We start from the raw sequence: 22,891 nt of genomic DNA, 5'->3' as shown, positions 1-22,891 counted from the left end.
TCCAATATTCTCTGTAAAGCCCTGCGGAATATGTATGCTCTATATATGAAACTGTTAATAAATAAAAAATTATTTGTTTTCTTATATTTAATACAGTCTGTGGCATCTGAGATATGAGTCTCTGAACCCCTATTCCCCACTTCACAGTTCACATACATACCTTTATACACAGCATATTACCACGGCTGTAATATTTAGGGGATAGCTAACACCCTATAATTTTAAGGGATTGTCCATACAACTCCACCTCTGTTTTATTGATTTCTGTGTATATATTGCCATTTTTTCCGTATACATATAAAAATCCATTTGAAGTACATTTAAAGCACAAGTGGCACCCCGCATCTATTGTTTCCATATATATATTTCCATTATATAATATTTACGTTTACATTTATTATATCAGTTTTAGCCGTTTCCTAATCACTATAGCAGTATGTAACATTTGCATGGAATGCTGTATTGCAAGAAAATGATTGAATTGCATGAGTATTTTGCATAGAATATAAATGTTTGAAAAGGAAGTCTGCGTGTTTCAACATTGCTCTTTATTGTTCGTATTTTTATTTTATCAACAGTACATGTCTGTACAAGAAAACCAGCACTAATGTGACGCTCTGCAAATAGATCCCAGTAACACTTGTACATGTGCCTATTATTATTTACTGAAACCCTTAAGAGCCATTTCACAATGATGGAGTTTTATCAGGTTTGTTGACATGTTGCTTAGATACCATGAGATAGCAGATGTGTTACTGTTTCTATAGTAACCTGGGAAGCTGACATTCCTGTGGAGTAAGAAGGGCAGAGACAGCAGCAGGTATAGGCAAGCTGGCCCATATGTCTCATTTTAAGGTAAGGAATAAAAATAAACATGCATGACTCTTCTCTGCTTGCTTACTATAAGCAATAGTATCTGTATATAATTGTGTAGGCACATAAAGCAGATTGCATATGGTGCACATAGGTGCTGTCCCTCAGTTGGTATCTCACATACTTTCACTCATTTACTAGTGTTATGTATTACTGGCTGCACTGCACTGGTGACAATATGCTAAATTAATTACTGAGAAAGTTTTAATGATAACATGCATACTACTGGTGATTTAGCCATTTGGGATGCCGCTGACATACAGTACAGTAAACAAGCAGCTAAGTATGTAGAATTCTAACTTGGAAATTTTTATTTGTCTTATTTATTTGTGCAGCTACATGGTGCTGTGCTTTCCAGAGGGTACTGCCCCATTCTCTTCCACACTACAGGTTTACATTCTAAATCCCCTTCCACACAAACAGGGTCAATAAGGTTGGTGTGTGTTACTTGTGTCACTACCCAGGGTACAAGGCCAAGGGTACATGGGCCTATAGAAAGATGCTCGGTGTCCTTCTTTGTGCTTGTTGGGTATGTTATGGCTGGGATTTCTACCCCAGGGTGCTTCATAGGCATATGTAGGGGGGATTTCTGGCTGCCCAAAAAAACCCCTCCTCCTGGCAAGTGCCTTGGAATTACAACAACAATAGCACTGGTATATAAAGCTGCCACCACATCATGCTGTATAAGGGACAGAGCAGAGCTGCTGCACATGCCCAGTGTACCAGCTTCTTCTACCACATTTATAGTATGTGTGAAACTAAGGCCGTAAACATCGCAAAGGACCAGAGAGTGGCTGCCAGGAGGAAGAGACAGGAGCATTACCATGAAGTGGGAGATTGTGAGCTTAGAAAGTGCAGTACTGGTTCTATTATGTTTGTGTATTTATTTATTACAGGGTCAAAAGGTTTTAGGAGAAAAGAAGGGAAAGACTCTCTTTTTGTTGGGGCACTCTTATCATAAAAAATTATATTTCAATGGTTCAAAGAGGTATTAGAATACAGGAAGGGGACACACACAAAAAGGCCCCCCCAAAAAAACGGTAACAATTGGTTAGAATAGTTAGTGCGACATTCGCTTTACATATGTGTATGAAAAGATTTTAAAATTCTCTTTAATAGTATATTTATTAAAACTAAGCACTAACCACAGACAGACAAAAATACATATAACATAAAACACTGATTGAGCTTATATTGGTGGTAGTAATCAGATTAAACGGACCTGTGGAGAAAAAATGTAATCTCTAGGAGAGACTCTCCTCAAGGCTGACGGTTAGCTTTACACTGAGGTCAAAACCCCCAATTTTAGATACTTTATAAAATAAGCTCAAATGTTGACATTTCTCATTCTAATAGGGATCAAATTAGTCACAAAGAAAAGAATAGTACTATATTTTGTATTGGCCCAGGTGTCCACAGTGGCGACACGCTATCATGGAATGCAAGCTAGTTTTGTCACTTCCTTCACTGCACCCAAATGAGCACCTACATCACAAGGTATTATTGTTGTGAATAGCTATCCAATCTACGTCCCTATTTGACAGTCAAAAAATGTGTACTAATTTATACAGTGAAATAATTGTCACACATCAATCAAAAGATAGCGAAAATATAATTTTTGTCAGTAACTACAAGGAAAACACTGACTCCTCTCCCCAAGAGGGTAAGTATAGTAGTATAGTTAGAAAAAAGTCAAAGAGAGAGGAAAAAGGAGCAGAATAATGGGGGGCAGAAATTTAGGAAAGAGTAGGAAAATAGTGTTACCTCAAAGGGTGACAATTCACCCACTTTATATACCCAAAGTGTGTTGGGAAAAGGTGAGTTCTCGCACTGAGGTCTCCCTCAAATGTTACTCGTCACCACCCGGCACACCAGCTGCCATCTATAATCGATGGGCCTTTTTGGTATTGTGGGAAGTCAGACCTATACTCCCTGATTGGACCCCATAGGGCTGCTGCTGCCCAGCTGTATATACCTATGACCAACAAAGGATACAACGGTTTCCGGTTATCCTTTGTTGGTCATAGGTATATACAGCTGGGCAGCAGCAGCCCTATGGGGTCCAATCAGGGAGTATAGGTCTGACTTCCCACAATACCAAAAAGGCCCATCGATTATAGATGGCAGCTGGTGTGCCGGGTGGTGACGAGTAACATTTGAGGGAGACCTCAGTGCGAGAACTCACCTTTTCCCAACACACTTTGGGTATATAAAGTGGGTGAATTGTCACCCTTTGAGGTAACACTATTTTCCTACTCTTTCCTAAATTTCTGCCCCCCATTATTCTGCTCCTTTTTCCTCTCTCTTTGACTTCTTTCTAACTATACTACTATACTTACCCTCTTGGGGAGAGGAGTCAGTGTTTTCCTTGTAGTTACTGACAAAAATTATATTTTCGCTATCTTTTGATTGATGTGTGACAATTATTTCACTGTATAAATTAGTACACATTTTTTGACTGTCAAATAGGGACGTAGATTGGATAGCTATTCACAACAATAATACCTTGTGATGTAGGTGCTCATTTGGGTGCAGTGAAGGAAGTGACAAAACTAGCTTGCATTCCATGATAGCGTGTCGCCACTGTGGACACCTGGGCCAATACAAAATATAGTACTATTCTTTTCTTTGTGACTAATTTGATCCCTATTAGAATGAGAAATGTCAACATTTGAGCTTATTTTATAAAGTATCTAAAATTGGGGGTTTTGACCTCAGTGTAAAGCTAACCGTCAGCCTTGAGGAGAGTCTCTCCTAGAGATTACATTTTTTGGTACTTGTTTCCTAGAACGGCCACAACGATTTAGATCGTTGTGGTCGTAAGATAAAAAATCGGATCGATCGCATCGCATGCGATTTGGTCGCATACGATGCGACCGATCCGATCGACCGATTTTTCACCCGATTTTTTTTTTTTTCCACCAGATTTGTTTCAATTGCCCCCCCAAATGTTAATAAGTGTGCTAGACCCCACGATAGACGTGAACCCGAAGCGTGGCGAGCGCAGCGAGCCCGCGAGGGGCGGCGGTGCGCGTCCTCCGACCTTTTCATTCCCCTACTATCCACTAGGGCGTGGAGTGAGAATATAATAGTGTGGCGAGCGCAGCGAGCCACCGAGCCCGAAGCGTGGCGAGCGCAGCGAGCCCCGCGAGGGGACGCGTCTAACTTCACAGGTATACGCGTCCCCTCGCGGGGCTCGCTGCGCTCGCCACGCTTCGGGCTCGGTGGCTCGCTGCGCTCGCCACACTATTATATTCTCACTCCACGCCCTAGTGGATAGTAGGGGAATGAAAAGGTCGGAGGACGCGCACCGCCGCCCCTCGCGGGCTCGCTGCGCTCGCCACGCTTCGGGTTCACGTCTATCGTGGGGTCATGGCGGGCACATAAAAAATGTGAAATGGGTCATATTGGCCCATTTCACCTTTTTTATCATTTTTCCCTATGTGAGATGGACTTAATCAAGTCCATCTCATCTTGTGCCATTATAATGGCACAAGACCGACCGATTTCAATGTTAAAAGATTTTTTAACATTGAAGTCTATGGAAAAATCGGGTCAATCGGTCGGTCGCATCGCGGCCGATTTTAATTGGTCGCGACCGACCGATTGACCCGATTTCTGTCAATCAAAGTGAAAAAATTGTAAAAAATCGGCCACATCGTGAGGATCGTGTCCCTTAATTAAGAGCCACGATCACTCACGATTGTGGCCGTTCTAGGAAACAAGTACCCATTTTTTCTCCATAGGTCCGTTTAATCTGATTACTACCACCAATATAAGCTCAATCAGTGTTTTATGTTATATGTATTTTTGTCTGTCTGTGGTTAGTGCTTAGTTTTAATAAATATACTATTAAAGAGAATTTTAAAATCTTTTCATACACATATGTAAAGCGAATGTCGCACTAACTATTCTAACCAATTGTTACCGTTTTTTTGGGGGGGCCTTTTTGTGTGTGTCCCCTTCCTATATTCTAATACCTCTTTGAACCATTGAAATATAATTTTTTATGATAAGAGTGCCCCAACAAAAAGAGAGTCTTTCCCTTCTTTTATCCTAAAACATTATCTATACTCTCTAGGGAGCACCTCCACAACTTCTACTTTTGTGTAGGGACGCTAGAAGACTAGCACAGTTTATTTATTTTTCTTAGTATTGTGGATTGCATATACTTTTTTGTCACTATTTATAATATATGCTAACCTGTGCACTGGTCTACTCCTACATTCCCTTTTCCCCTCAAAGTAAAGGGTCAAAAGGTTGACAGTGAATAGGTCAACAATGAAAAGGTTGACAGGGCCAAAGGTCGACAGTGTCAAAAGGTAGACATTCAAAAGGTCAACATGAAAAAAGGTCCTTTGGACCCTGTCAACCTTTTGACTGTCGACTAATAGTGTTTGCCCTTATGACTGTTGACCTAGAGACAGTCTATCATGAGTGCGGATACTCCAGCCCCTGACATAACTAACCAGCTATCTGTTCTGTAGCCTGACCAGTCACAGATAAAGCAGGTTATTGTCAGTAAGCAGTAATAATATATACAGTAGAGGCTGCAATGTGCATACTTCCCAACTGTCACAGTCACTGCCACTGACCAGTGCAGAAGTAAATAGATGCTGGAGCATAGAGCCCCTACAGCGGTGAAAATAGGGCGTGGTCTCTCCTTAAGGCTGTGACCGGAGGCAACAGCCCCAAATTTTGAGGTTTGAGGTAACACAAAAAACTAGCGAGCAAGGCTGCTAGTGATTGGAGCCCAGCGTGCATGTAAATGCCACCCCGCCGAGCTCTCCCCCCCCCCCCACCCCTGTGCGTGGCAGCCATGCACACAGGGGGGAATCACTCACCATCAAATTATTTCCCTCCTGTGTGCGCCATGCACATTTGATTCGCAGCTATGGACAGGGGTGGGGGAAGGAGCTCGGCGGGGTGGCATATACCTGCACGCTGGCCTCCAAACACTAGCAGCCTAGCGAGCAGGTCCTTGAACTGTAATAGATCCTGCTGTGATTTGAGATGGGTGCACTATTGATAGGGGAATTCAATTGCATCTACTAAAAATGGTATCTGGTTGTAAACTGTGCGTATACAGTTGCGTATACAGTTGTTATACTCTTTGTTAAGAATGAGTGTAAAAGGTAAAAAATGTATGTTATATGTATATGATATGCTAATATTAGCTGTTGTATTTCAGATGTAAAGTAGAGAACTTATCAATGATTGTGAAGAAAACGTGCTTGTCCTTTATAAACACTGAGTATGGAGACTACAATGCAAAACTTACTGCAAATTTAGCCCTCAAAAGAAGTTAATCAAAAACACATCCACTTAAAACAACACATCTAATGACAAAAAGCAAAGAAACAAGTAGGACCACTAGAGATGTAGATGAAAAGTCAGTATCACGTGTCCGTCCACCTATCAGACCAGAGACTGCTATATTAGTTAAAAGATCTGCCAAAACTATGTCCCAGAATCAGGCCAACAGACCAGTTATCCCTCCTAGAAGACCAGGTTTTAAAGTATGCTACATTTGTGGAAGGGAATTTGGCTCAAAGTCAATTGCCATACATGAACCCAAATGCCTGGAGAAATGGCATTTAGAGAATAAAAGTCTTCCAAAGTCTCTCCAACGAGCAGCCCCAAAGAAACCTCAGACTTCTGCAGATGCCTCTGATGATGCCGAGAATGCAGCAGCGTGGCAAAGTTCCCAGGCACAGCTTATACCATGTGGCAATTGTGGTAGGACATTTCTACCTGATCGGCTACTTGTTCACCAGAAAAGCTGTAATCCAAACAGCAAGAGTTTAGGATCTACACATTCTACAATTAGCAAATCAATGACAAACCCCAGTTCTATAACGACATCAAAAACAGACGGTGGGCTTTCCGATACTAAGAATCCAATAAAACCCAAAACATTGGTTTGTTACATATGTGGACGGGAGTTTGGCACTAAATCGCTCCCAATACATGAACCAAAATGTCTTGAGAAATGGAAAATCGAAAATGATAAATTACCCAGAGGTCAACGAAGACCTATTCCCCAGAAACCTCAAATGAATTTGTCTGAACAAACCAGCCGGGAAGACCAAAATAAAGCAGCCTGGCAGAGTTTTAAGGATCAACTGTTGCCATGCTCGAACTGTGGTAGAACCTTTGCAAGTGACCGTCTGATAGTCCATCAAAGAAGTTGCAAGGATAAAGCAGGAGGTCCAAGCAGCAAAAATATTAATATACATACCAATAAACAAATGCAAAAAAATGAAGAATCAGAAAGCACAGATCAGAAGGTAAAGCACTAGTAATTTTGTGTAAATATTGAAAAGTAGAATATCATCTGGCATATTTGTCACATTGGTTCACAGAGTCCTCTCCCAAATGAAAATGGCATTCCACCCCCCACCCCCCCCAACCTCCTATGTTTACAGCTGCAAAGATGAGGAGGAAGCAGAGACACAGATATGGTGGGGCAGAGATGTAGGGAGGCAGAAAGGACAAGGCTATAGGGAGGAGGCAGAGGGAGGAATAGTAAAAAGGCAGTGGGACAGACTGTATAGGAGAAAGGGGGTACCTATGTGTACAACAGTTGTAATGTCACAATCGGCACAAGTTGGGGCCCCTCAAATATCGGGGCCTTGGACTCCAGTCCATGCAGCCCCCCCCGATTACAGCCCTGTGTGTAAATGTATACACCATGACCTTGATACTTTTCTAGACAGTTCTGAATGTTCCTTTAATTATAAACAGATAGTAAAAATAAAATTGTAGTGTTTATTCTAGCACCCTGAACCTTTCAAAACTCGTGCAGGTACTCTTTTCTGCTTCTGGTGCTTCCAGCACAGTGTGGTCTATATATCATTTCTGAGAAACTAGAAGTAGAGTACCACAGCAGAGTGTGAAACCTCAAGCCAGAAACTGCATGGGTTTTAAAAGATGCAGGATGCTAGAATGAACACTAGGTTGAATATGTTAGTAACCAGACAGAGGCAAAAGTCACATACAAGACATAGGTAGCATCTACTGCAGTGGTTCCCAAATAAATCACCAGGTCCAGATAAGATCACTAGGGTCCTCATGGAATTAAGGGAGGAGGTAGCTAAGCCTCTGCATTATATTTTTGAAAACCCTTTTTCATCTGGTATATTACTTAAGAACTGGAGAATTGTGGAAGTTGTACGATATATAAAAAAGGAAAAAGAGATGACCCAGGAAGTTTCATACCTGTGAGCTTAATGCCAATTGTGGGGAAATTATTGAGGGGATTTTTAAGGGATGGTACCTAGAGGCCTCTTCTGGCCTGGAATGGTAACTAGAGGCCTCTTCTGTTTAATATATTCATTAGTGACATAGAGGATGGAATACTAAGCAAAAAAAAAACATTCAGGGATACAAGCGATAACCACTATTTAGTCAGTGCTAAAACAAAGTATATATTTCAAATAGGGGATGACAAATCTAGATCAAAGGTTGAACTTGATGGACATTTGTCTTTTTTCAACCTCAACTACTATGTTACTAACTGTGGGGCAGATGTATTTAGCTTGGTGAAGAGATAAAGTAGAGATAAAGTAGAAGTAGATAATGCACCAGCCAATCAGCTATGTTTGAGAAAGGACAGTTGGGATTTGATTGGCTGGTGCGTTATCATCTTCTACTTTATTTCCACTTTATCTCTGCACCAGGCTTAATACATCTGCCCCTGTGTGCAGTAGTACCCTGGGGTGCCTCGGAGTACTTGCAGGGGTGCCCAGGGTTGCTGGTCCAGAACCAATTCACATTATTTATGGTCAAAGTAACAAAATCAGTGCTGGTCGGTGTCAGTCATAAAATATGTAGACAAACATAAGCAAATCCTGTCCATCGCCAAATAACTGATCCTAGGATGACATATAAGCACCATTTAATCAATTTAATATTTTAATCTATATTATTTTATTTATTTAGAAGACTTCTGGCCTAGGGGTGCCATGAAAAACAATATGATACTCTAGGGTGCAGTGATTCGAAAAAGTTTGGGAACAATTGATCTACTCTATGGCTTACTGCATGTATTGTATGAGGTATATAAATATGCATGTAATTATATGGTAATAATAATTGTATTTACAGTATATATTCCTTTTCTTCAAAAATACACTTTACAATATGCACATTTATATTTATTTCACTTTACTGTCATTTATATATAACTTTTCTTGTAAGTGGATATGGTATATCTACATACTGCATACTGTACTTTCTTTGAACTTGTCCTCATCTTGAGCTAAATAAACATCTGTTATCTATTTTCTATCCTCTCGCTGTGTTTTATTACTTTTGTGTCATTCTAACCATCGCTTTACTCTATTAATCTGTTATTCTACTCCGGAAGCCTCTTTTTCTCTTTGTCTGAAGCAGATGTCTACCAGGATGACATACACATCTAACAACATCTCGTATGCGTCTCTTTGTTAGTTCAGCCAAGTAGGTTCTAACTTTATCTTCATTTAAATAAAATTGCTTTTAGACCAAATAGCCGGGTCGCACCAGCTCCAACCCAGGTGCGATCCAGCTTGTGACCCTTTCCACTGCCATCCCTACCTAGCATTATGCTGGGTGGGTTATGTCAGCAGAGTAGCCATATGGTGGGTGCCACCGGCTGGAGGATCTTATTATTTGTGCAATCCATCTGTTTGGTTGGCATCATGTCTTGCTCAAAGTTACATCACAGAAACAGGATTTAATACTGAAGTTCTCTGGTACCTTTTCTTCTATGCTTTTTCCTCTTATATTTTAGATATAAAACGGAGTCTTTTTGTCAGCTTTGTAGCTGCCAGAATTATTAAAGACAAAAACTAAAATTTAGAAAGGGGAGAAATTTATCAAAGCTTGTAGAGAGTTAAAGTATCAACAAAGCAGCTCCTGTCATTATTCAGACACAGCCTATAAAATCATAGAAGCTGATTGGTTAGTACTTTATCTCTCTTCACACTTTGGTAAATTTTCTCCTGAAGTGAGAATTCAATTAGCCATGTGGTTTGTCGTGTGCGGTGAAGATCTCCAATCAAATTATTTTTTCCCCACATCTGGTAAACTGTGGGATAACACATGCTAACCGATTGATTCTACATAAAGGAGGCCATTTTGATTGATCTAAATGCCGGCCGCACGATTACCCGGCCACCGCCCGCATGCAGATTTCACCTGCACGCATGTGAATGGGTGTTTTGCATAATCATTCATTCACAGCTTGCGTGCAGAGAAGAAATCATTAGAATGATTTCTCAATTGCTCGCAGTCTCTGCAGCGCCCCTGTAAGGGAAGAGGGTGGGCAGCTGACATCCGGTGACGTCGGCTGCCCACCCCCGGCACCCTTGTCACTGGCGAATTTTCATGGGAACAACCAGCATTTTCATGGGAACGCCCATGGAACGCTGGGCATCCACCGCCCAATACACCCAGTCCACACTACTGCATGCTTGCACAAAGCGCCTGCACATAAAAGTTTATGTGTGTGCGCAGTTGCACAACACCGCTCCCCTGTGCGAACGTGCAGGGAAGCAAAGCAACCTAAATGAGGGCCAAAGTGCAGAATAAATGGGGTTCTCTTATGGCTGACTTTTCCTTGCAGCTCCTTGAAAAGTCCACATCTAGGTTTTAAGGTGTATTGTAAACCCTGCTAATTGAATGAGCAGATGATAATAATTAGCTGCAGTGTTAAACTCACAGCAAAATGGATTTCCCCTTGACCTTAAAACTATCATTTCCAAATCTGACACACAAAAATGCTAATTTTCTGTATATTTATAAGCCGACATGTCAAGAGATGGTTGTAAGTAATGAAATTGAGAACAGTAAAGAAAATGTTTAACCTATTAATGTGCAAAATACAGTACTGCACTTATTAATTTATAATACAGTATTAAAGCTATTTTAACTCAAACACTTAGTACTAGTATTGAGAGGCATTGGATAATATGGATATTGTGGGAGTTATTCTGGTTGATCTGCTCACATGCAATTCGAACATAAGGCAGAATTTAGCTCATTGCGCATGCGCAATGGGCGCATTGCACATCTGCAACTTTGATCGTCCATGCAGACTCGCAGCCTTGCAAACAAAAATATACTTGCGAGCGAGGCCCAAAATGAAGGCGTGATGTAGGTGTATCTCAGGGAGCGGCCTTGCAAGAGGGCAAAAAATGGATGTAAACCGGTGCGTACACAAGGGTAGTTTACCACAAGTGCTGGATGTTGGCTTCGCAAAACTGCGCAAACACTCGCAGTGGTGGAAATGAAAATCATTTGCAAATCTAAGTGACTCTCAGGTCTCGCAGGACTCCAGCTTAGCATTCACAACACCAATCACCACGCTTAAAAGCTAAAATACATGCACCTGCACACACTATTCACCAATCAGAGCAGCTGCCGGTACGGGAACTTTGATTGGCTTACCAGCCAGTGCTACATTTTAATTGCCCGCTGGCGCCTGGAGGTGAAGACAACTGCACTCCGAGAGCAGGGCTTCATTTGGTGCACTGAGCGAAAGCAGCACAGCGGAGGCAGTCAAGTGAGGTACGGTGGGTAGAATGAGTGGCCCGTGCCCTTCCCTCTCTCTCAGAAAGGCTGGGCCCGGGACAACTGTACCCACAGCACCCCCCTGATGGTGGCCCTGTGGAGCACAAAACAGAAGTTTATTGACTATTAATGTAATCACTTAAATTCTTACACAATTGCAGAGATGAGCTTCTTTCCGAGCCCCTGCCCTGTCTTTGTTTTTAATAAATTAATGTAAATGTTAAAGCTTATATCTGCTGTGAAGGCTTTGGGAATAGCAGGGAGGCAATCGGTGACAGGGGAGGCAAAGAATAGCAGGAATAGGCAGTGTAAGACTCCTTGGATTTCTAAATCAGTGATGCGAGGACTTTAAAGTATCAGACAATTCATCTGATTTTTCAGACTCATTGGATCACTAGCTGAGAGATCAGAGGAGTCATCAGCCTGGCGGTAAGCATGCTTAGATGGTCCCTACCCAATTCGGGGTCAGGGCCCACAGTTTGAGAACTGCTGAAATGTAGGATTTAAGGGAACAGGTACTGAGGAAGAGAGAATACTCAAATTACCTATAATCTCAGAGCCTCATCAAATCTTGTAGTGAAAGGTTCTAAACAAAGGGCATTAAGGAGGTGATGGGTGTGGTATTAATGAGGTAAGACAAGGGGCAGAAGATAGGACTGTGATAATCATTTGGGTATTAGGTATTACTATGATGATAGAGCAATAGTATAACAATGAAATAACCCCATACCACTACGGATAACAAAGGTAAATACCTGAACCAGTTGTAGAGTTACAGTATACAGTATGCAGAAATGTTGCAATATGCCATGGAAAAGCCATCACAGATATAGAGGTCTTGAAGGATGTTGAGATATTAGTGCTAAATTAATCTCTTTTTCTGAAATACTGTATATGCATTAAGTTGAGCTGATGCCTTGGCATGTCCTCTTTGAACTTTATATGCATGATAATGTCCCATTACAGCCCAGTTTTGCCAGTCACAACCCATGTAGATACAGATGAAATACATGTCTCTTCATCACCCTGATTTTTCTACTGTACATTTGGTTTCAGAATATGCACAGTAAAAAAATACACCAGACAGGCAAAATCTTCAAACCCAAAGAAAATTCAGTTTTTGGTCTGTTTGACCTGTTCAAAATCTAACTGGATTATTTGTTATAGATCCTGGGTGGATATGACTATGCCCCAACCATTGTGACATTTAAATCAATGTGGATGTGACTGCAACTCTTACTACTGATTTATGGGCTGCACACCTTACATAACCGGAGATCTGCAGTTGCAGTATTCATTTGAAGAATTTTTGCAGTTGTGCAGATATATGTTATCTGTATATCTAGTAGTACTAGTCCCCAGCACAGTACTCCCTTAGGGGTATCCAGCTGATCGAAGGAAGCCCAGATGACTGAGTATCCCATGTCGCAGAGGATATCCAGCCTGTAGAAGAGCTGAATGGATGTCTTTATGTGAACACTGTATGAGGGTGTTAGTGAGGAGTAATCTTTTTGATTTTGGGTTGGTAGCTCACTGACAACAAAACAAACCATCCCAGACAAATGCTTAGTTACTGCTTTATTGCCCACAAGGAGTAGAGAGATGTGTTTGGCTCTGGGTTTATCTGGTGATAAAGATCACAGTTTATACATTTTAAAATGAACAGTTGAGACAGTCAATAAAAATCTCTTTATTAAAGCCAACTTCAGCGAAGATATTTGGCATAACAAAAGGGCCAACTGGAGGTCCTGCTGTCATTGAGATACAAGAGAAATGTAAGCAGGGTGTATATACGTGCCTTCATATAAAGTCAGTAGACAACCAAAATCCACTGGACTCTACAAATGATCTTACTATTATTGTTGGAGAATGAAGCTATTTTAGCTACTTTGATGTAAAATAAACTTACATATTACAGCTGCAGTCAATGAAGCTACATAACTTGGGCAACAGATATCAGAGTTTCTCTCCTCTCCAGTAGCGTTAACATTTTTCTTTTTTCATAAAGGAGTCAAAATGTATTGGGAGTACTGCAGGCTTTGTGTTACAGTACTCCATAAAACTGTCTCATTTTTCATGATGCTGCTAATAACACTTCACAAGCTCTGAAATGTATCAGCCTCTTAAGTTGCATTTTGCTTCTGTTGCAGTAACTGAATCCCTAAAAATGTTGATCTATTGCTTGTATTAAAGACCAACTCTCCATGACATTCAGTTGAACAAGCAAAGAAGATTTGTGATGCTAGGTAGCTACATTATAGGGGCAATGTAAAATGCAGGAAATTAAAAATTAAATGGCAATGTAGTGCTGATGACATTCGCCTAGGACTATTGCTCACACTTAGGAAACACATGTAAAAGTGAAGATCTGGCCACTTGTAAATGGACTTCTAAATTATTTTGTGACAGAGAGTGGGGGTAGATTCTACATTGGTTAAAAATAATTGAAGCGTCAATTTATTTAGTGGCTAACAATATATACGGTACCAGAAAAAAATCAATGGAGTTGGTGCTACAACAAAGAGTCAGTATTGTCCATTATTTGAACATACAAGAATAAAAAACTCCTTTGTAGTGCATTTTTATTATAAAATAAGGTTTGTTCAAATGTATCTTAAAAAAATAAATATCGTTAAAATGGTGTAAGGTTATACATTATAATTGACAAAATAGAGGGTCTGTCCAGAAAGTAATGAGACTGATTTTATCAGTACACAATTTCCTGAGTTTAACACACTTGATAGCATATTGTTGCTCAATGGTACACTCTACCTGGAACCTCGACCAAGGTAAAAAGAGCACTTTGTTTACAAAGCTTGCCATGCTTCTAAAGGCCTTCAGCAAGGAATATTTATCCAAGATGCAAGCATACCGCTGGTTTAATTCTGCACGGAGGGCAGGGAAGACGTTAAAGGCGTACCATGCACTGGACGACCTTCAACAAGCTGAAATGAACAAGCTGTGGACAGTGTGTGACATTTTGAATACACACTGTCGTTTGAGTGTTACAATGGTAGGAGAAAGGTTTGGACTTCCAAACACGACTGTGCAAGAGATTGTGACAAACTAATTAGCATTGTGAAAGGTGTGTGACCAATTAGTTCCCAAGGTTTCTACTCATGGTCAAAAAGACAAGTGTGTGTCGATTTCTCGCAAACTTATGGAGCGTGTGCAAAGTGGGCCTATTTCTTTTTAACAGAGTGATTGATACAGGTGACAAAACTTGGATCTTCAGACCTTATTCAGCAGTGTTACGTTTGCACCAATGTTGTCTTATTGCTCATGTGCATATGCAGGTTGCGTGCATCCACTGCGGACAGTCTGTTCGCCGGGTGCACGCACTGAGGACAGCAGACGGGGGCAAAGAGGGGCATGGGGAGGCTCCATTAGCATATGGGAATGCCCTGCATTTCATGGGTGTTCCCATGAGATCACTGGGTGTTCTCTTGCTAATGAGGCCGTGACGCAGGTGTGGGGAGCGGGCGGCTAACAGCACCGGATGTATAAACTTGGGCAAACTGAGCATTCATTGAATAACTTTTAATGATAGACACTTTCCAAGAAATGTTAGGCACCATATGCAGTTCATTTGTCCAGTATTTGAACAAAATCCAGAGGCCTTGAAGCAAGTCTGTGTATGCCAAACCACCTCAGAATTTGCATGTTATGAAAATGTCCCAGACATAGGCATATGGAATGGAATATAATGTTACTTATCCCCACATACAGTACAGCAACTCATAGAATGTATAGAAGGTCCATTTAATCTTACCTGAATCTGAAGTAATCACCCTTCATTTGTTAATATATTTTTGCTAGCATCTACATTTGGGACCCCTTGACACTATCAGGTTTATTAGCAATTAGTACAAGATATAGTTGCTTCCAATGACATAAGCAGGGTATACATGCAGTGCCATCGCCCAAGTTGCAGGGCCCTGGGGGGAATGCACAGTTGCTGCCCAATGGCATTTACATCTGGCTAGCAGGATGCCCAGAATGGCACCCTGAGACCAGTAACACTGATATTTTGATCCACAAGAAACTAATGCATGCACCTTGCAGTCCTCTGGGCAGCTCTCCACTTTCTGATGCCGATAACCCACCCCCTGCACGATGTCGCTGGTCCGTTAAGCTAGGTCTTAAGTACTAATGTGAAAGTACTAGGCCTAGATAAGAACTGGCTATCCTTTTTTAAAGCAATCATCTCTTTCTTTACCCTCTGCCTCCACCCACTGGCATATAATTATCTAGATAAGGGAAACAGGGCGGTTAGCCACTTCATTATGTAGTCTAGCAGTCTAATACCTTATAGCAGAGGTACACATCAGCTTAGCAGTATTGCAGAATAGTAATTTTCCGGCACTGTTGTATTAAGCATATCAGTAAGACAGCTTAGCAAACCATATGAAGGTTCACAATTACAGGTTCTGCCCCCATCACAGGACACATACAATTCAACTATCTGGTCTAAATACAGTAAGCCATGAAATAACCAGATATGAGGGAGGGCGGTGATGGAGGTGACCCCCTTCCTCACATGGGGCAATCTGTCACTCTTCCAAAGTCATAGAACCCTATGGAAAGTTTTAATGGATACCCAGAGCCACAAGGGGACACTTTCTCCTGTAAATTTTATATAGAAGTAAAAATGCCTGTATATTACAGCAGGTATTAGCAGGTAGTATCTTCCTTCTCATCGTGAATTACAATAATAGCACAAAATTATATAATATAGAAATGTTCATCTTCAGAGGAGACTCTTAAATCAGCCAATGAGAAGCATGGTCAATGATATTTGTTATCATAATCATCAGTGAGTGCACATGTACCAGACCTTGCCTTGCTAGGGATGCTGACAGGCATATTTATTTCTCTGTGCAGGTCTACCTCAATTGCAATTACATTAATTATATTCCAACTTCACCCAAGACCTTTTTTGACCTCACTTCCCTACCCTCTATCTGCATACGCTGTTTTCATATGCAGCACAAATATGCATGTTTAATATTAAACATATGAAACGAGCAGACATACGCCTATCTTGCTTGAGCCCCCTTAGAATCTTTTAACATACAGTAATAGATACTGGGGCAGATGTATTAATCTTTAACAAGAGATAAATCCAAGGGTGATAAGGAGAGATAAACATCCAGCCAATAACCTGCTAACTGCCATGTTCCAGGCTGTGTTTGAAAAAAGTCAGTAAGGAGCTGATTGGCTGGACGTTTATCTCTCCTTATCACCCTTGCATTTATCTCTTGTTAAGGCTTAATACATCTGCCCCAAAGTTTGCTTTCTCAACTATTATTTTTGAAAATATTTCTATTTACAGCCTTCAGTCATCAAACCACCACCTACAGTTGTATGCTACATTTGTGGCCGTGAGTTTGGCACAAAATCTATCAACATCCATGAACCCCAGTGCTTAAAGAAGTGGCATCTGGAAAATGAACAGTTACCTAAGAATTTGCGAAGAGCTGAACCAAAGAAGCCAGAAGTCAGAGCAATTGGGGGTAAGGCAAAAAAAAAATGAAAGAAAACAGCCCTTACTACTGAAAGCAAGAAAGGTTTTATTACAGACCATCTGTGTTTGCAACTTTAAATATTGTCAGGCAATTTCCTAGAATTTAAGTTTGTAACAACCAACACTTTTGTTTATTCACATCTTATATAATAGGAGCCTAATGCTGCTTTTTACCTCTGTGGTGCAGTGGCACATGCACATACACATGCTTACCCATTCCCTATGGTAGTTGCTAAATTGTAGTGGGCTAAAGGACCTTCCATGCCTAGAGGGAGGAGCAAGGCTGGGGGGCTTGCTCCTTCACTATCCACGCCACCGCTGGTTTATTTTAATATTTATTAACAGTTTCTTATATAGCGCATACAATATTATGCAGTGCTTTACAGAGAATATTTGAACATTCACATCAGTCCCTGCCCCAGTGGAGCTTACAATCTATATTCCCTACCACGCACACACAGACATTCTAGGGTTAAATTTTTTTGGAAGCCAATGAACCTATCTGTAAATTTTTGGATTGTGGGAGGAAACCAGAGTACCCGGAGGAAACCCACGCAAGCACGGGGAGAATATACAAACTCCGCATAGTTAGAGCCATGGTGGGGATCGAACCCATGACCTCAGCGCTGTGAGGCAGTAATGCTAACCATTACACCATCCCCTGGTTGCCTTCAGTGAGTGAGCAAAGCGAGCCGTGAGGGTCCATTTGGGTCCCTTGTTCTGACCTTGCTCCTCCTCTCTTCACCACCTCATCTCCCCTGTCATGTGACAAGGTCCCTCAGCCCACTTGAATTTAGACCTAACCCATTCCCTACACCTATACACCTCAGGATGACACAGCCCGAGTTCCAGTAGCTCACTCATTTTGACGTGCTGGTGACTGGTCTGATAATATTATGCCAAGTAGACTGAAACTGTTAGTAGACTGAAACTGTAGATCCACTGTAGAAGGGACATTGATACTGTAGGTACAGTAGTGACACAAGTCAGGCGTAATTGTGATTTCTTACCAACTTTTTTTTTATTTACTTATATTACTATATTTAATTAATGAACTTAAATTGCCATGTAAATTCACCACTACTACATTCTAGCAAATAGGAATGCATTCCTATTTTTTAATGGCAATGTGTACACATGTGTATACATGGTGAGAGCAACTAATAATACAATCATCGTGATTCTGTAAGGGGCTCTGGCAGAGTACTCTTACTATGTATTTCATTATGTATTTAGCAAACTAGAGTTTTAATTTGCAAACTTGCTTCAAAATCAAGTGCAGTGAGGATCAAAGCACCTGCTCAATTACGGGACCTTTTAATATTGTATAGTAGAAACCTCAGCTGTAAGCCAAATACAATCAAGTATGCCCTGAGAAGCTCCTATTATTGGCCGGGTGAGTGGGAAGAAGCTCTTGTTATTGGCCCAGAACAACATTGGGTGCACCCAGAAAAACACTGGGTGTCCCCATGCGAACGATCACATGATCTTCTTGGCTATTTAATTTACGAGTCAAATAAAAGACCATCTAAACTGACTTTTTTTGCAAACGCCTAAAAAATTGTTTGATGGTCAGCGACCATCGAATGATTTTTTGGCCATACGCTCACATGCAAATTTATGTGTGAGCGTACATATCCATTCACATGCCTCTGTGTTTATTCACGGGGCAGCAGAGGGAGGCCGTTAACGACTGCTGTTTAGCGAGGCAACCTCAATTAGGCCCTATATGCCTAATATATTAAATAAATGAAAACTTAAATGGCTACATTCTAAATTATTTTTATGTTTCTGTTTTGGATTGAATGTAATAGTTTAAATATAAAGTATGAATTCTCATAGAAAACAGTTCAATAATTTATGCACATTTTAAATTTTTTTGAAATGGTTTGCACAACTGGTTAAAAAAAAAAAGAAGGTACTGCAAGTAAATATCTCCAGGATCAATTAAGAAAAAAAAATCACATTGAAATGCGATGTGCAACACCCCTTAAATGGTATTTTTATGCCGATGCTTTTATGTATTTACATTTTTTGGGCCTTTGTTTCAATATTTTATTTTACTATATTTTAATTTGCAATTTCCCAGGGTAATGGTTTAGAAGAATCTTCTGAATAAACCTACTTGGGGGAGTATTCAATTCCCGACGCTATTTTAGACGGGGGAAATAGCGGCGGGCTCCTATTGACTGCTGTCTTTCCCGACAGCATTGAAGAGGCAGATCGACAGAATGGGCCCAACTTTAAAAGCTGTCGGGCCCCGTTTTTCTCGATAACGGACAAATCTTGACAATCCATGGCCGTTTACGCGGACACGCCCCCTTTTTGCTGATTGGCACATTGAATCAGCTGTCGGGACAGATTAACAGTCGTGACCCGGAATTTAATTCACCCATTGGTCTGATACAGGGGTGGGGAACCTTTTGTGTGCCAAGGGCCATTTGTATTGGGAAAAAATCCTTCGGGGGCCATATGTAAATATTGATTGTACAAATTGTCCTGCTGTATCCGTCCCACGCTCCGGTGGCTACCGCTGAATAGAACTGACCATCTCCGGCTGCTGTTGATTAAGAGGAATCTTGCAAGAACTCCCGACCTCTCATGAGACTTCCCCTGTACTTCCCCTTTACCAGGCGGGTGGGCGGGCCACTCAGACCGGCTACGGGGGCCGCATACGGCCCCCGGGCCTGAGGTTCCCCACCCCTGGTCTAATACAAGGTATATTAGACAGTCAATTACAGTGGAAAGGTTTTGCACTCAAAGTAAATAATTGTTGTGGATCATGGCATAGACAGTGTCCAGGTGGACAATCAATAGATCGACTACCCGAGGTCGCCCTTAACAAAAGGTCAACATGCATTAAGTTGACATGCATAAAGTCAACAGAAACAAATGGTCAACACCAGCAAAAGGTAGACATGAGTTTCTTTTGGTGTTAATGTTGACACCTCAGCATGTGTACCCCCAATTAGTGTCGCAAGTACCCTTGCACAGCTTTCTACACACTCCATGCATTGGGCCAATCCATTCATAATCGGAGTCCATGGATGTGAAAGTGTGAAAAAGGCCAAAAGTTAAAAAAAGAAAAGAAAAACCCTTTGATGGCCTTTTGCGCGTGTCGACCTTTTGTCAATGTCGACCTAGTGCTGACCTTTTGTCAATGCTGACAGTGTGCATGTAGACCTTCTGGTGTCGACCTATTATTATTGACCTAGACCTATCATCTGGATCCTGTAAAAAATATGTTTCTAGCAGATACTGAAAATGCTGCTTGTTGTTCCATCAAGTTTTGGAATATGAATCACATTAATACTGGGCTGAATAGATATCCTTACTGTGCCTGCAGAGGCATTGTAGCATATAATAAAATGCATGGACCCTTACTGAAATGAACAGCATCTGCTCTTCTTCCGATGGGAAATGGAAAAGAACTTAAACTAAAAAAAAGCTTTCCATTGTCTTTCGTACCAGGAAATGTTTGTTAGAATATCAGTGGTTCCCAACCTCAATCCTCAAGTACCCCCAACAGTTCACGGTGTCCAGGTCACCCGGCAGGTGCACTCATTACTCACTGACACATTTTAAAAGATCCACAGGTGGAGCTAGATATTTCACTTGAATCTGTGTGGAGACTTGGAAAACGTTCACTGTTGGGGGTACTTGAGGACCAAGGTTGGGCACCACATATATAAAAATGACATAGTCAAGAGGTTATATTAAACAGTGCATGTGGAGAATGTGTGCAGCAATTCACTTTTATTTATGTTCTATATTTTCATGAAGAAAATTGGATTCTTTAATGAAAATGCAGCAGGGAAAATCCAAAAGATATGTTCTGTTTGATAATAATCTGTTTCATCTGGCTGCTCCCATCCTATGGAATGCCCTTCCGTGCACAATAATTCTCTCCACTAGCCTCCAAACTTTCAAGTGTTCCCTGAAAACTCAGTTGTACACGCATAACCCTCTGAGGCACTTATGTATTATATAGCTTCTCTTTTGGACCTACAAGCTATGCTATTACTGGTGTCTGCCCTTGTGTTTCCCTCCTATATCCCTATAGATTGTAAGCTTGCAGCATGGCTCTCCTACCTCCAAGTCTGTCTGTCGTTACCCAGTTTGTCTTATCACTGTATACTATTGTAAAGCGCAATGGAATCTGTGCGCTATATAAGAAACTGTAAATAAATAAATAAATAATAATGAAAGGAGACCTGCAGTATGCAGCACTTTATGAGAGAAAGTGTTACCAGTTGGATATAACGTGCGTTGGCTTTAAAATGCCCTACCGTTTAATGTCCATAAAAATATATTCTATCCAATATCAGTATGCCACAACCAGGACTGTAACTAGGACTGTGTGATCAGTGCTTCCACACAGAGCTCCCTGGGCGGCACCGTTACCGGCTCATGGCCTTGGTTCTGGCTATAGGGCACCCAGCCAGTAATGCTGGGACAGTGCTACCAGTAGCATCATTTGGATGATACGGGCTGGTGTCCCTGCCATTTATACTGCTACTTGTAGTGTCAACTAGACAATCCATGCACTGCTGCGTTTCCGGGTTCTGGCTGGCACGGTCCCCATGGATGTCATAATGACATCTGGAACCTGGTCTCAACAGGGGGGGGTGGCACCCCCACACACACACAAAGACCCTGGTCAGATCTCTGCGTATACTTACCTCTGAATATCTTTTCATTTCTATATATATATATGCCCACAATATGCCCATGAAACACTTAACCTATATGTGAACGCTTAGTCACTGCCAAGTGACACAAACTGAGCCACAAGTGGGCATGTACACATTCTGGAAGCGCCTCTAGTTGCTCAATGTTGCCTATAGTCGACTACGGAACAAGTACAACATAGCAACGTAGATCCGTCAAAAAGGAGTCATGCCTTTGACTAAATAAGCCACCGAGCCTCTATCATTGTTCTTAGGGACATGTTCTCAGGCATAAGAAAAGCCGCTATACTCTGCTAGACATGGAAATGCAGGAATCATGGAACAATAACATAATATTTATTAGTATGCTCATGTGATAACTGCCATTTATGCCTTGCAATGTATTTATCCTTTAGACTTTTCAGTTTATTTCCTTGCAGTACTACTTAATCAGAGTACCATTGCAATCCATAAGGAAAATGAGTGGAAAATATTCATATAATCAGATAAACAATGCGTATCTAATTGTTCTGTTATGTTCCGTCAGGATAAGGCATAACGTTTTTTAATTCCACTCCTGAGACAATAACCAGAACATCTTGTACAAGCACAATGACTTGGTTAATTTAGCTCATGCTAAGTCTACAGGTATTTCCTGAAAATGTTTTCCTACTTAGTTAACCAAAATGAAAACTGATATTCTGTCCTATTTTCCAGCAAAAGGCTCCTACGATCTTGTTGCTTTAAATGAGGCTGCCTGGCAGAGTGCCCAGAGCCAACTGCTTGTATGCAATATATGTGGACGCACCTTCCTGCCAGACAGACTTCTTGTCCACCAACGGTCCTGTAAAGTGAAGAAAACAAAGTAGTGCGAGTCCCAGTCCTGTCTAATAATGTGATACAGGACTTGGGGGAACTGTAAAGTCTCCGCACAGTAAGTGTGCCTTCAGGATAACACATTACATTATTATATTGGCAATGACGTGATTACCATTGGTTACCATATTAAATGCTGAGAAAATTTTGATTCTGTGTACAGACTGTATGTTGGAGTGTGTTAAAATCATTATATTTTTAATAAAGATATTAATTTTCATGCCTGGAACACATTTATATCAGCAACTATAGTATTTCGAACTGCGACACCACAAAGAGTTCTGAACTGGCATTAAACCAGTGATTATAGTAAGCCGCTTACAGGTAACAGGTGTCTATTCAATGTTATAGTATCTGACAAAGGTATGGGAGCACTAACCACTAAATA

The 22,891-nt window shown here is 41.1% G+C and overlaps 1 protein-coding gene across 1 annotated transcript; it reads left to right on the top strand.

The window, feature by feature from the left end:
* The first annotated feature begins 774 nt into the window (after positions 1-774).
* On the top strand, positions 775-22,674 carry LOC146031175 (zinc finger protein 474-like). Its single transcript, XM_083158433.1, has 4 exons — positions 775-855; positions 6,065-7,163; positions 16,766-16,946; positions 22,345-22,674. Exons 2-4 carry the CDS (start codon positions 6,216-6,218, stop codon positions 22,494-22,496), a joined length of 1,281 nt encoding a protein of 426 aa, XP_083014559.1. The 5' UTR covers positions 775-855; positions 6,065-6,215; the 3' UTR covers positions 22,497-22,674.
* Positions 22,675-22,891: the final 217 nt, after the last annotated feature.

The sequence above is a fragment of the Crinia signifera genome, chromosome 1, assembly GCF_055691185.1.
Source record: "Crinia signifera chromosome 1, ASM5569118v1, whole genome shotgun sequence".
Taxonomy (NCBI): Eukaryota; Metazoa; Chordata; class Amphibia; order Anura; family Myobatrachidae; genus Crinia; species Crinia signifera.
This window is presented reverse-complemented; position numbering and strand designations above follow the sequence as displayed.